Consider the following 14628-nt stretch of genomic DNA (forward strand, 5'->3'; position numbering starts at 1 on the left):
ACGGGAGGGGTGAAACAAAACAGTGCAACAATAACTATGAATCTCACTTCCCTGGAGGGAAATAAAAGGCCTGTCAGGACATAAAAACAGCTTTGGAGGCTCGCGAATGGCTCACACATCGTCGACCTGCGGGATGCGTTAAGGGTCTGAGTTAAGCTGGTCCGTCTCATGTGGATGACATTAGTGCTGGGATCTGTGCTACGGATGTAGCTTAGATGAGTGAGGCAGCAGAAACGGCCGCAGGAACAGATTCAAGCAGAGGAAGAGAGACGCGTGAGCTCATCCTTCAGAGAAAGGAGGTGAGTCAGCCGAACTGCGTCACATCCTCCCATTTCCTGTCAAATGATCGCATCATCAATGAAGTGACTCATATAATCTCATCTGAAAAATGAAATGATCACCAGCTTCTGGGTGAAAGACAAAAAAAATGAGTTACACGAATCATTTTAAGATGTCAGAAAACTAAATGGGTTTTTGATTTTGTGTGATAATATTTACACAGTGATTGACGGGGTTAATTTCACAGTGCCTTATGGGTTTTGCAATATTTTTCTCTCATTTCTCGGTTTTACTTCAACGCTAGAAAATCTCAAATCTGGAAGAGATCAGAGTTGGTAAATTTTTGTCCAAGTCATGGCAAAAAACTGATATTTCCCACTTCATAGGGGAATAGCACTAAGAATTTCCATTATTTTCAGTCTGTAAACGCACCAATCAACAGATGTTCACCATAATTTTAAACAGGTTTGAACAAAATGTTAATCCAGTTAACTGCTGACGAAACAAGTATAATTTCACCTTTCAGACGTACAAGCTGTGGAATATTCAAAGCAAACCAAGATCATTTTGTATCTAAGGTGGAAATAAACCGAAAATAAACCTGCAGAGCTGACTTACGCTTAATCTTGTTTGTTAATTTTATGTTAAACACAATAAATTAGCCATTAAAAAGAAAACACACGCACACACACAAAAAAAAAAAACACACCTTGTGCTTGATCGGGTTACTTCTATTCAGAACCAAAAGAACCGTGAAACATTTTTCAAAGTGCTCAAACAAAGTAACAGAAACACCTGAGACTGAACGTGTTCGCCCATTTCAAGATGAGTTGTTCCTAAATAAACTTGTAACAGAAATGCTGATTGCTTAATCTCAAAAGAGAAAAAAAAACAATCAATGCTATTAAAAATAATCAGTGCACAGATTCAGAAAGGCTGTAGGGTAAAAGCAACAAGAGGCGCCTTCAGCTGAGCAGACGAAGCATGAAGGAAAGTAGACTGGTGGAGAGCTAATTTAAGCATGTACTGAACGAGCTGATGACTTCAAAGAGAAAGTTACACAAAAACAACACAGAAATCTCATGATAGGTTTGCTTAACTGCTCAGTTATAAAAGGATCCCTGTTAAATCTGTTACTGATTAAGATTTAAGATCCATCTTGTTATCTGCAGAGTGAAACAGGAATATTTACAGTGACAAGAGACATGTCACCCGAGGACAGCCACTGCTTGACCACACAGCTGGTCAATCACATTATTTCAAGCAGAAAGAGGTAGAGGTCACGCCATAAGGAGAAAACCTCTCAGAACATGAGAGTTTCACTTTCAAACTAAGAGGAAGATCGCAGAGGGGATCAACGATTAAGCCATGAGAAAACTTCAAAGGGAACCAGCCCAGAGACATAAAAAAAAAAAAAAAAACTAATTTAAAGTGTTTAAATCAAGCATGAATTTGGTTGGTGCAACAATGGATGCAATGTTTGCTCTTTGTTGTAAAGATTACAAGCACGTACCTGCAGATCTAAAGAAAAACACGGCTGAAAAGCCAGCTGTGTGGAGTACACACTAAAACACACTTCTTTCATGAAGGGGTGTGTAGCACACAGTGATGCTTTTTCCTCTGACACCCATTTATACACAGAGTTTAGATTAAAATGAAGCGCATAATAATAATAATAAAAACAAAACGTAATCACAGAAATGTAACAATAAGGCAGATCTTTATTAAAATTGCTAATTATTTACATAACTTGAGCATAAGTTGTCTTTATGTCTGTGGCTCCACATGAGTTTCATTTAGCTGCACTTAGGGAAAAAGTGGCTCTTTGGATCGGAAAGGTGTCAGAACCCTGGTTTAAATGAACACACCAATACTGGGGCGGCAAAATACATTATACATTTATTGTCATCGCAAAATCACTGCATGAAACACTGATAGTATCATGAGGAACGACTTCGACTAATAGATGTCTCTCAGCTATCATATATTGATGTACTGTTTAAAAGTGCAAATATGTTTGGATGCAGCCAGAAAATCATGCAAATCACGTTCATACCGATATTTATAATCACTTCTCCATCTTCTACAACTACTTTAATAATGGTAATCCCACATGTTAGGCCACATGTAATGTCAGTCTTACTGAATTTTAAAATCTATTTTTATCATTGGTACTGTCAGCGTATTCCTTAAAGGAGATCTATGATGCTAAATTGATTTGGATTTCCACTGCTTTCAGAAACAGTCAAAGCACAAAAAACTGCAAATTAATGAATAAAATAAAATATGCATAGCAGTTTTCTGGCAATAAGATAATGTGTTTTGTTTTGGTGTCTGGAAAATGAACCATTTGAAAAATCTTCTAATTACTGAGTCACAATCGGCGGGAACTGCTTGATTACCTAGCATCCCGAGCCCATCACCTCGCAACACCGCCACACATTTTTCTCATTTTTGTGTTTGTTATTTTTGTACTTTTAACGAGCCACAAACCTCTTTAGAGAGTTGCAGAAATTGGAGCCACCGATGCAGGTAGGATGATCATTGCAGCGTAGCTTTTACCCAGCATATCTGTCCCAGGTTGAAGAAAGTGACTCCTCTCCAACATTCTACATCTAAATCTTTAAATAACCATTATGACACCGCATTCGCTGCAGGAGAAAGATGGCGAGCACAACTCACATGACGCGTCTTGCTGACTACGAAATGGAGGTGGCCGAAGGGATTTTCTTTGTAAGGCTCAGAGGAGCCACAAAAGCAAGAGCCCATTTGCCACATGGCTGCCCCTGGGTATTTTAGGAGAGCAGATATTTTGTGTTATGCATCTGTTTCAACAACACGCTGCCAGGGATGAGTCCTTTGACCCTACACAGAAACACAAACACGCTTTCATTGGTTGAAACAGGCAAAAATAGAGTTGTTGTGAAGATGCTGAACCAACACAGCAGCTGACTGTGGTGCTGACAAAAATCACATCGATTTAGAGGACAAAGATTATCTTTTTAAGATGTGCTGAACTTAAACGCTGTGTCGAAGAGCAATTCATCAAGCTCAAGAAGCAAAACGTGGGACTAAGAGCAATGCATTGATTTCCATGTCTGTGTGAATTACATTTACATACTGAACCAAACTGAACAGTTACTGGAAATAGCAAAACAGAGGGGGAAAAAATAAGGAAATTTATTAGCTGAATGTGTGTTAAAGTGAAACAAAGAAAGATGTGGTGCGATGGCAAGCAATCTAACGGTTATTGTGCGATGCACTGAAAAGGCCCGCTGGGTTCGTATCCCAAAATGAGGGAGCCAGTCAGGAAACTCAATCTTAGAGTCGCTTTATGGTCCGATCAATGAGAGATCCAACTGGGAGTAGGGACGTCTCCGGCGGGTGGAACGCAACGGCCATTTGAATGCGACTCCAGCGGTCCCACAAGTGTTTCCTGTGAGTGATGGCACCGAAGACGTGTGCTGCTAAGAACCGGGTTAAGAGGGGCTGGGGGTCGTAGTGACTGTTGGTGGTGGTGGGGATCTTCAACACTTCCTCTGAATGGCGATGATTAGCATTCCAATAGACGCCTCCATACCAACAGACCTTTGCAAGGCAACAACCACAGATACACTGAAACACTGTCAGGAATGTGAAGTGCCTCGTCATGTGAACGCTGAAGCTTTTTTTTTTTTCTTTTGACAGAGCGAAACAAAATGAAAATTTACCAAAACTGCTTACTCCTCTCTTCGATTTATTTCTGCTGTATTCTTCATAGACAAACCTCTCTTATGACCTTTAAGATCCAATTGTTGTATACTTTTAGTGCCACACAGTAGTTAATTACCAAGCCCACAGACTGAGTTCACCACATTTATACAAATTGAACTTTTTCACATTTTGCCACAATACAACCACAAATTCAATGCATCTTATTGGGAACTTAGGGTTCATTCACTCCAGCTCTCTTTAGTCCACTTTAATCTAATCTAGTTCATCTGTCTAGAAAGTTTGGTTTGTTTGGACAGGGAAATCAAACTTTTATGCAAACTGTCTACAAACCTAGGTCTAAGTATGGATGAAATGAACCGCGGTGTGGTTTAAATTAATATTATGAATGCCTTTTGACTGGAAACCACCCCAAAAGCAGGGCATTCTGGGTAAATGCAAGCAAAACAAACTGAGTCTACCACTAGCTTGTGGTATTTTTCCAAAGAGAGAAATTCTGCCATTGCTAAAATTTGACAACTCTCCATTTTTGTTCACATTTCTTGAATAAAGAAAATGCGCCTATGTCTTCTTAATAGGTTTCAGAATGCTTAAGTCAGTAGTAGTTTTTTTTTTTACTTTGGTTCATTTGACAGTGCACTGTGAAAGTAAACCGCATCAGCTCAAAATCTAACCGTTTGTCTCCAATCAAACCAGGTCTACTAACCAGACTATCAGGTGTGTTTTTGACCAGAAAACATCCATAGATTACGTGATAGCATTTTGATCATTTGCCTGCAACCTAATTTTCTAAACTACAACAAAGTAATTGTTAAGGATGCTCAAATATAAAAATTTGGACTGATTATATCTGTAACGCTGCTGTTATGTTAAATTTAACAGCAATATTTTTAATTTATCCATTCTTTTTATCCGATTACTCGATGAATTGCAAGAATAATTAATAGAATACTCGATTACTAAAATATTCATTTACAAAAGTCCTACCGTAAACATAACAGTTCCTTGGTGCAAGGGAGAGATCAATAGATTTGAGCTTCAGGTCTCAGGAGGGCTCCGGAAATGTCAACACCACATTGATTCTTTGATGAGGGAAAAAGAAAAACACTTCCTGAAATAAACTACATCCTGTGTCAATATATCCCCTTGCCTCACCACAGAGAGAGGTCCATCTTTATAATGAATGGCAATATTAAGAGGTGTTTATCTTTTTAGTTTGGAAAAACAAGCTAATAATTCTATCTATAAGTTTTTGTACCGACAGATCTTGCTTGAGGCGATATGAAGCCTCTTTGATGTTGGTTATCTGTGCTCATGTTTCTGACCAGATTCAAGAAACACGGGATTCAAATCAGTAGCAGCTGCATGTTCAAACCTCAGATTTGATTAGACAGGTTGAGGTAGGGGGCATGACACTGCCCGACAACATATTGACAAAAATGTTCAAAACAAAAGAACTTCACATCAATACTTTAGAAAAACTAAAATGGAATCTGAGCTAAAATATTGGCCAATTAAAAAACCCTTAGAGATCAAATACAGCATTAAAGTTTTATATACTTTTTGGTAAATCATGTACTCATGGCTTCAGTTTCTTTCATAAAAGTAGCCCACTTTACAAGCTGATTAAACAAGAAGTATAACAAAGTGTGATTTTCTATATTGTGTAAGCATGTAAAATTTGTGGAACAAAATGTGTGGAGAACCTTTTGCAACCGAATTATATGAATTTGTCCACAACTCTTCATAAAAACAGTTTTCACTCTTTTCACACAGTGAAAACAGAAAGGCATCACAGAAAGTGTATGAACCGTCACTTGAGGCAAGAACAGTTTACAAATTCAAGTTCAATGTGAAATTGCGCAAATCTCCAGAGAGGTGCTTCAACAACTTACAGTTCGTCTCGTTGCCGTTGTGACAGCACCATGGCGACGGGGGATTATGGGCGGGGCCGGGATGGATCAGCAGGTTGAAAGTGAATCTCCTGCAGATCGAGCGATCTCCTCAGTCAAAGGACGAGCTGTGCTGAGCCAGGAACGACGAGACAGGGCGGGTCGTGTACTCGGGGCGCAAGCGGTTGGTTTTTGTTCCAAACAAAGAGGAGGGGAACGCAGGAATCTGCCCCCCCTCCAACTTGACTATCTCCAGGAATGAGAGAAGCGGCGAGCGTGCAGACCGGTCACCAGTCAAGTCTACACCGCATCTGGGGAGGACAGGGAAATGGAAAAGTCAGCATTAGATATGCATGAAAAAACAACATGAGGAGCAGGAGGGGATAGAGACGTTTGTAGCCCAGGGTTAATGTCATAGTGTTTGCACCAGAGAGAAAAAGTTAATTAAGATTCAGTCAACAATGTCTAAATATAACACAATATAGCTCTATTTTTGAAAGAAACTTGCTTTATGACAGAATACCTCTGACACCAAGAGCAATACAGAATAGACTTCAGAGTATCTGAAATTAATTTGTTTCTCTATTTTTGAGAAAATTTGTCCAATCCACACACATTCGATAATCGTTTCCTCACATCCACTTTCCTAATCTGCACTGCCAGCACTCTTCTCCTGCGGCCACTGCCTCTCAAGCATTGACCTACATTTTTTAAAGAAACATACTTCACCTCACAGGTTACCAGCACTACGAACAAAAAAAAATTCAATAAAAAAATAGAACAAACCCATAAAGGCTGGAGTAGCACTTGTACTCCTAGCAAAGTCTCCTGACCGTAAAATCTCAACATCATTTGATCACAAGAGCTGCCTGGTTGAGCGATAAAAGAAAATTGTTTTGCAAAATCTGGAATAAAGCGCTCTTTGTGAGAAACAGTTTATATGAGCAAAATTATTTGCAGTTAACATTTCAATACTGTTCTGTGAACTAGGCACTTGGCGTAATCGCTTTAGTCAACCGGAACAGATATCAGACAAGAAAGGTTCAAGTTAAGTCAAACGGCTTTCTCTAAAGACTTGCAATGAATTTACATAATTTCGTGAAGACAGACATCGGCATATTTTGACTATTTGGGCTTCTGTTATGAATGAATATTAAGGGAAGTACAGAAAATGGTCATTAAGACTATGAGCAAAACCAGCAAGTTATAACAACTGGAAATCCCTCCACCCAGACGCTAGTGCGGTCCAGCGGTCATTGGAGGGACAACAGTCCATCACTGTTATGCGTTTCTCCTTTGGGAGTACCCAGAGAGAACTCACGCATGTAAATGGAGAACATCAAAAAATGCCCTGCAGAAGCAACCCAGACTGGCATTTGATCCCAGATCCTTTTTGCTAAAAGACAATAATGGTAACCACCGTCACAATGATTTTAGTTGTCGACCAGGCCCATATCTGCTACTACGAAGGCTTTCAACTCGAACACGCAATCGGAAAAATATCAAGTGACATCAGTAATGAAGGTAAACCTACTGAACATCTGTAGTTGGGGTTTGCTTCTATCCAGGATATCCTCCCAGCGTTCCAAACTGGACAATGGTCGGCCGAATGTTCGGGTGAAACCCGCTGTTCCCAACACAAAATCTTTGGAGAGAGTTGTGACATTCTCTGCACCATTTGCTCCATAAAATGCTACTGCGCACTCAAACCAACTGAGGGTCGGCACCCTTAAAATTTCAATTCAAAATTGCCTTGACGTGCTCTAAAAGAGGCAATATGTCACTCTCCGTTTCCATTCACAAAAAAAAATGCAGCTTCAGTCTCATTCCAGACCGTGTTCACCCCATGAACACCGTCCAATCATCACATGATGCCTCTAATGTGACATTTTTAATCGCTGCTGTTCACTAAAACTTTTATTTGGCTCCAAGACTGTAGAAAGCATGAACAACAGAAAGATATAACAGATCCCTGACCTCTGAACCCTCACATCACCACTTGACAGCTGTCCAAACGTCCACCTACAGCAGACTGCCAGTGGATTATGACATGCAGGGTTTTCTGGCAGCTGCCAGGATCACAGAACTAAATTGTGAATGACTTATCGCTATTCATACAGAGAACATTGATACAAGAAAGGCACCTTACTACTATGTGTGTAAGCGACAGACATTGATGTTCAAATCCATAATTTATCTAAACATCATTCCTGTCGCTTTACAAATGGCAGCTGTAGAAATTAAAAAGGTTTTTACAACAATGTCATCAAGCTAATTGGCTCTGCAGAAATATTGAGTCTTCAGGGAAAAGAGTCGGAGCTGGAGACAAGGAGCAGTAAATCTGCCCATTGATGGTTAATAACCCTAATGAATCTTCCTCCCATTGATTTGTTTAGCAGCAGGAACCAAACAATGGGAATCTTTTACAGACCATGCAGACTTTGTAAGACGCAATTTGCTGATGCATCCCTGGAGGTTATCTGTTGTTAAACCGCCCCATTTTAAATAAGAGAAAATTGTCCTGCGTCTCTTTTGAGATCAAAAAAACAGCGACTTGGTGTCAAAATTAACGGGCCACACCCTGTTCCCATTATCAGGTCTCCAGCCCTGCTTTTACTAGGTCAACAAAAGAGAGAAAAACATTAGCTGGTGAAGCTGAAAATGTCCACTGCCTGATATAGAAACAAATGCAAAACAAATACAAACAGAACTGGAGCTATGAGAGGAAGAATCTGGAAGATGAAAAGATTTGCAACATTAGAAACAGCTCACTAAAATGAATGTAAATGTAGCATAATGTTTGATTTCAAGATTAAAAAGTGAGTAGTAAAGTGTAAGACTGAAATGCATTTTGCCCACAGCAAAATGCTTTCATGTCTGGGGAAACGGAGCCACACCCCTTAGGAACGCAGAAAAGACGACTGAGCCTAGGATGAAGTCTGGCTGCAGGTGTGAAAGTGTCCTGATGTCTTATCACAAAACATAGCACTGCAGCAATGTTAACAAGGCCGGCCGTTACGACCCCAAAGTCACCTCTGACTCACATTCGCTCTCCTCTGGTGTCATTGCGTCACCGTCTTTCTAAAACAAGCAGCCAAACCAGCAGGAATCCGGTGGACCTTCATTTTCTGCTGGTGATTTCACGTCGCCAACAGGGACTTTGTCCTTGGCAACAGTCTAGTCCTCTTTCTAACCAAGTAAAGTGGCAATGAAATGCTAAAAAAAGGGAAAGAAAAATGTATGTTCAAAACTGTATTGTGGAAAACAATCCAAAATAATTTTCTAAGACACACTGAAATAAGAGAGAATAATTTTTCATGTGAAACATTATTGGAAATGTCAAACTACAGATAAAAAGAAGTGAAACGTTTTTCTGGTACAACCATTTATTGCATGCAAACTTGTAGCTCAGCCATTATTTTTTCTGTTGCTCTTTTGAGATCATCTAGACTTTAATTTCCCTTTTTCTTTTGTTATTATTATTATTATTATTATTAAGGGCAGGACAAGATTGAAAAATGTATCGCAATATAAGCGTTTCATATCAGTCCATATTGATAATTGTCGACATAGAAGCGATTGATTTGTGGGTTTGTTTTAAATATCTGGTAGCGTGACCTTTCCTGTTTCCTCCAGTTTTCTTGCCACACAGTTTTTTTTAAGCAGCTATTAGGCACAGAGGTGAAACCTCAAAGTGCTGCTCTATATTACTCAACTGGTTGTTGCCAGACAACCAAAGAGTGAGCTAGCTGATGCCACCAACTTACCTTAGCTAGCCTGGAGAGGCTGAGCGACTAAAAGCCTTTCCTCCGCCTACATCCCCCAGAAAGCTGTGTGGTTCTGGATCAGAGTTCAGTGAATATTCTATCCGAAGTATCATCTATTAGTATCGATTACGTTTCTATATATACTGTACTGATACATACCGTTTGTAGGAGCCAATTGTTGTCACCACCAGAGGGCGTATTGTTTTGTTTTCTGAGTGTCTGAGGGGGATGGGTTATTTAAGGTCGATTGTAATGGTGTTCAGGTGTTGACCGTTGGGAAGAGGACACAATTTTTTACTGTGTTTGGTTTGACGGGTAGAAACGAACTTTATGTATGTAAATGGAAATTATAATAAAAGACTTTCATACTAAAGAAGAGCACTACTACTCCGAACGCACGTAAAACGAACTACAGCCAGAGGCAACCACTAGTAGCCCTAAAGTAAAGGAGTTTGGACGCTACACCGTTACTGATTTATTCCCAAGGCCTGTTCCAGACTGTTAAGCTTGTGTTTAGGATCCTATCACCTGCTTTCAACTATTGTGTTTGTAGCACCGGACCCCTTTTCTTAAATGTGAAATCAATAGTAGACGGTAGTGAGGTGAAACAATATCACAAGCAAATATTAGACAAATGTCTGCAGTAGCGCCCGTAGTAGTCAGATGTAATAGAAAACTCCACAGGGCAAAACCAAAACATCATAACGACACTATATCCTAACTCTGGCGTTTCAGCACGCTCTGCAGTACAGGCGACCACGAAGCCAGAGTGGCGTAAACGTTGGTACCAGCCCACTAGGACTCTGTGGACGTTTGCATGGAGCCCATATTTTTGTGGCCTCAGTGACTGTGTGCACCGACAGTAACGACGACGCTCCCAGTCTAAGTGTGGTGCTAAACATGTCGGGAAGAGAAACATCACAAGTAATCGAAAATAAATATACAAATAAATGCTCTTTTGATCAATAGACTCATCAAAAACTATCATTGAAGTCTCTGGGATATCACAGTTAAAGGGTTTCTACAGGATTTACAGCTGTGGGCTTTTGCAGTTCGTAAATGATCATGCTCAATTTTTTTAAATTGGTCATTTAAGATGCTAAAGACAGCTTAAAACGTAAAATCTGTAATCCAAGTTTCTTTAAAGTATTTTGTTGAACAGCGGGGCTGTGTAACACCAGCTGCTCTCTTATGAGCAGGTAGCAGCTTTACAATAGGCAACGTTTAGAAACTGACTACAAAATCGTTGCTCCTTTTAACACTCTGCAACAGAAACTTGTTTCCCCAGATTAATTCTAGCTTCATGCAACTTTATCTAAAAGTGAACACTAATATTCATGCTACTGACCCTTTCTACCCAACATATCGCTTTGATAAAGCAGGCTTAAACAGGCAAGTTCACATTTTACTATGATAAATACAGAACTTGTTTAATGTCTGACACTGAAGCTGACGGGCACATTTCCCAGCTCTGCCATGAATTAATACATCTGGAGGGTTTTCTAAATATTTCAGGTAATGTTGGGAGTGATACCAGGTTGGATAAGTTTTCAAATTAAACCTGCAGACTCTGCAAGCACATTATCATTAAGTCTATTAGAGCTGGAACCTGTTTCTTTAACAAGAATCAACAAGCCTAATGTCAAGGCCAATGTAATATTCAAAATCTTTTGTGGGTTAGGTTGACTTACAGTTTATCCTGGCAACAAGACAACAATGAATCACTTTCCTTATGTACAGATTTTCTGATAACCCTGCCAAAATGTCTCATCAGCAATGGCTCGAATTTACCAAGTCGTCTGTAATAAGATCAAATATGTAGAGATTTATCAGCAGCAGATCTTTACATTCCAACAACTTTCCTCAGGGTCAGCTGGGAATCTGGGAAAGCAGTCAGCTATGCAAGCAACTGAAACTGATTTTCTCACCATTTATAAATCAGTTCTGGGTGTAAATATGGCTCAAGTTAACTAAGGAGAGTTTCCAGAAATGTATACATGAGTGATTCAATTCAAAATACCAATGTAATGGAAACAAGGACAAGGCCTTCATTGTAAACCGACCCATTTCTAAACAGACAGTCTAAAAACCTCTGCACTGATGCCTTTTGTGAAACAAATCCCCTCCCCCCCAAAACTCACATTTTTCAGGACAAAGTTTACTCAATTTGATAAGTTATACTGCAAAAGCCACACATGTTGTCCAATATACTTCTGGTGCTTCACAACCAGGAAGGTGTGATGAAATATATATAGAGAAAGTGACGGTCCTCAGATAGCCGTGTGTATCTTCTATGAATTTAAATCACTAGTAAACAGTCAAGAGAACCCTCTAAACTAACAGGAACCATGAGAACAACATGTACTTTATCTATCCTTATCTCACGGTACGATGCAAAAGCAAAATAAATGTCCATACATAAGATCATAAAGAATAACAGATGCAGTCTGTCGGTCAGCCAAGCATCAATATATTTCCCTTTGAATTTCAGGTCAAACGCTGAAAAATCTTAATATAAGAATTAAGAATTGGTAAGAATTTACCCAATAAATACATTACTTTGAATTTTGGATCTAACATGCATTATAAATAAATGTCACTTGGATGAACTTTTATGAGCTTAATGAAAATCAGATGAAGGTGAAAGATGAAATGCTGAAAAGTAAAAAAAAAAAAATAGACAGCATTTTCTTTATTTTTAGCTTAATTTAAAACTCCAACACCTATTGAAAAACAAAAGCTACATTTGTAGCAACTGGCATGTCAGAAAGAAAACTGAAAATGAGTTTTGACCAGGAAAAGCCTGGTTGAGGCATATCATAAGGGTCATTGGAGACATGTGACAGTTTCTATTATTTAAATCTACAAAACCAGACAGTCTAACTGCAGTATGAACAAGCTGGCACAACATGGGGCTCTTTGTTTTCATTTTTCAAAATTTCAGACTTTCTCAACCTCATATTTTGCAGAGGTTTTAGTCTAATATTCCGGTATAAATTCAGATGGACGACTCAGAAATTAGATCATGGACTAAAGTCAGAAATTGTAAACATTTTAGCAGAACTGTATAATAATTCAAATCCAATCCAAACATGCATGATAGTTAGGTTCAGTCCTATTCATGCCAATATATAAATAGGCAAATTCAGGAGTCTGTGCTCTTGTGTTTGGGTTGCACATGATTAGATCATTAACAAAGACCATAACCGTGCAAAGTCGACTCAAGACAAATCCCCTTACCTGAAATAGGAACAACGATTGGTGTTTATTTCTGACACAGAATGCTGATTTCAAAAGTAAACAATTTCCTTAAAAGCCTGTAGCTGCCACTAATCGACTGGTGCAGAGTCCTCAGAGGCTGGAGGGGAGGATAAATCATACATGCACAGGAAAATGTTTGCTCTCCAAGATCCAGTCCAGGTTTGAGGAACAGACTGCAGCCTTCTGAGCTCTGAGTGAAAGTGGCAAAGCACACAAAGAGAGGAGAAACCAGGACAGACACATGCCGCCGAGCATTCCTAGAAACACATCGCCTCCGATGTGCTCCACCCTGTTTTCCCCAGCAAACCTGCGTGCAGCACAGGCAGAGATGATGGGAGCCTCATCAGTCAGCATCTGGCTGATCTGACAGCCACCATTTGCTGCCCAGAGGTTTCTCGGTGCAGCTGGACAATCTGATGTTTCAGTGCTGTCACAACCTGTCAACACACGCCCTTTACAGCTACAAACACAGACAACACCAGCCGTGGGAACACGCAGGAGTCCCTCAGCAGTAAAGTAAGTATTGATCAGACATTAGTTTTCTTATAGACTGGGCAAAAAAATAAATAAATAAATACAAATTCAACATCTGAATCAACCCAGAAAACAGACTGCTGCTGCTCACTTACCACACGGTTGTAATCTGTGAACTAGATCTGCACAATAGCTTTTCTCTTTTTAAAATGACCAGCTAAGCTAAAGTTGCCCTCAGTGAAGTTAGCCTCCCGGCACAAAGTTAGCCGCTGCAGCGACTCTTCCCCGTACAGGCCGCCGTGACGCGCCTTCAGGCTCAGCTAGCTTACGCCGCACACATATCACAAGAAACGTCTCGATCCCTGTCCCGTCATGCGACCGTCTGTCTGAAAACAGGACGAAAAGTCCCGCTGACAGGGTACCTGCAGCTTCAGCCCGAGCGGCTTGTCCTGTCCGCCATTTTGAGACATAAAAAGGAGGTGCAACAATTACAGCCACATCGTCATTTTCCCCACCTAACGCCACATTCCTTCGACCGCGGCCGCCGCTCTAAACGGGGAACAAACAGCCAAGCGCTCACCCTTTTATTCTCCTCGGTGGGTCTCGTCAGCCGTCTCCGACGTTAACACGACCCGGCAGGGCGTGAGATTTCCTGCTCCAAAACGTGATCTTGTGATGTGGAGGAGGTAAACTGTCTTGTCTCCTCAGCTTCGACTCGCTTGTTTTTTTGTGTGTTTTTTTTTCTTTCCCGTGAGCTACCGCAGTCGCCTTGGCGAGGGAGCGCGCGCAGCCGGGTCGCGTTCACTGCTCGACGGGAGCGCGCACGCACGCCCTTGACAACAGAAAATCTATTTATTATCTTTACATCTCGGGGATTAACTCTTTCCTTCCTGTACAAAAACAACGCGTATTAAATTAAATGGGGAATATATAAATGTATGTTTAGGGTGTAGATTTAAGGCTGTGTTGTGCAGCCAAAAAAGATTAATTTTTTTTTTAAAAAATCACCCATTTTTTATGTAAAAAATAGTAATATAGTCAAACATGTGAGCAGTGGACAAATCAGAAAACAATAAAAGATTCTTCAAAACACGTTTGTAGTTCAATTTGATTGACCATAGAGCATTCATATTTCATGAAAAATTGACTATGTGAGCATATGGAGTACTTTTCAGTTCTGCAACTCATTTTTACTTAATATTTTTTACATTAATTTTACAAATTGGGTTTATTTTTAAATACTT

The 14628-nt window shown here is 39.9% G+C and overlaps 1 protein-coding gene across 2 annotated transcripts in view; it reads right to left on the bottom strand.

Moving 5' to 3' along the window:
- The window catches only part of pafah1b1a (platelet-activating factor acetylhydrolase 1b, regulatory subunit 1a), a 32961-nt gene extending 18764 nt beyond the window's left edge, over positions 1-14197 (bottom strand). Inside the window, exons 1-3 of one of the 2 annotated variants that reach the window (XM_055028619.1) lie at positions 13965-14197; positions 8927-9098; positions 5886-6193 (exon numbers count right to left, since the gene is read on the bottom strand). In XM_055028619.1, coding sequence (XP_054884594.1) covers positions 5886-5917 — 32 coding nt within the window. In that variant the 5' untranslated portion in view covers positions 5918-6193; positions 8927-9098; positions 13965-14197. The remainder of the gene's footprint in view (positions 1-5885; positions 6194-8926; positions 9099-13964) is intronic. The other variant, XM_055028618.1, reaches the window with a different exon arrangement.
- Between the last annotated feature and the right edge of the window lie 431 nt (positions 14198-14628).

Source organism: Poeciliopsis prolifica, unplaced genomic scaffold, assembly GCF_027474105.1.
Source record: "Poeciliopsis prolifica strain line A6 unplaced genomic scaffold, Auburn_PproV2 SCAFFOLD004, whole genome shotgun sequence".
Lineage (NCBI taxonomy): Eukaryota > Metazoa > Chordata > Actinopteri > Cyprinodontiformes > Poeciliidae > Poeciliopsis > Poeciliopsis prolifica.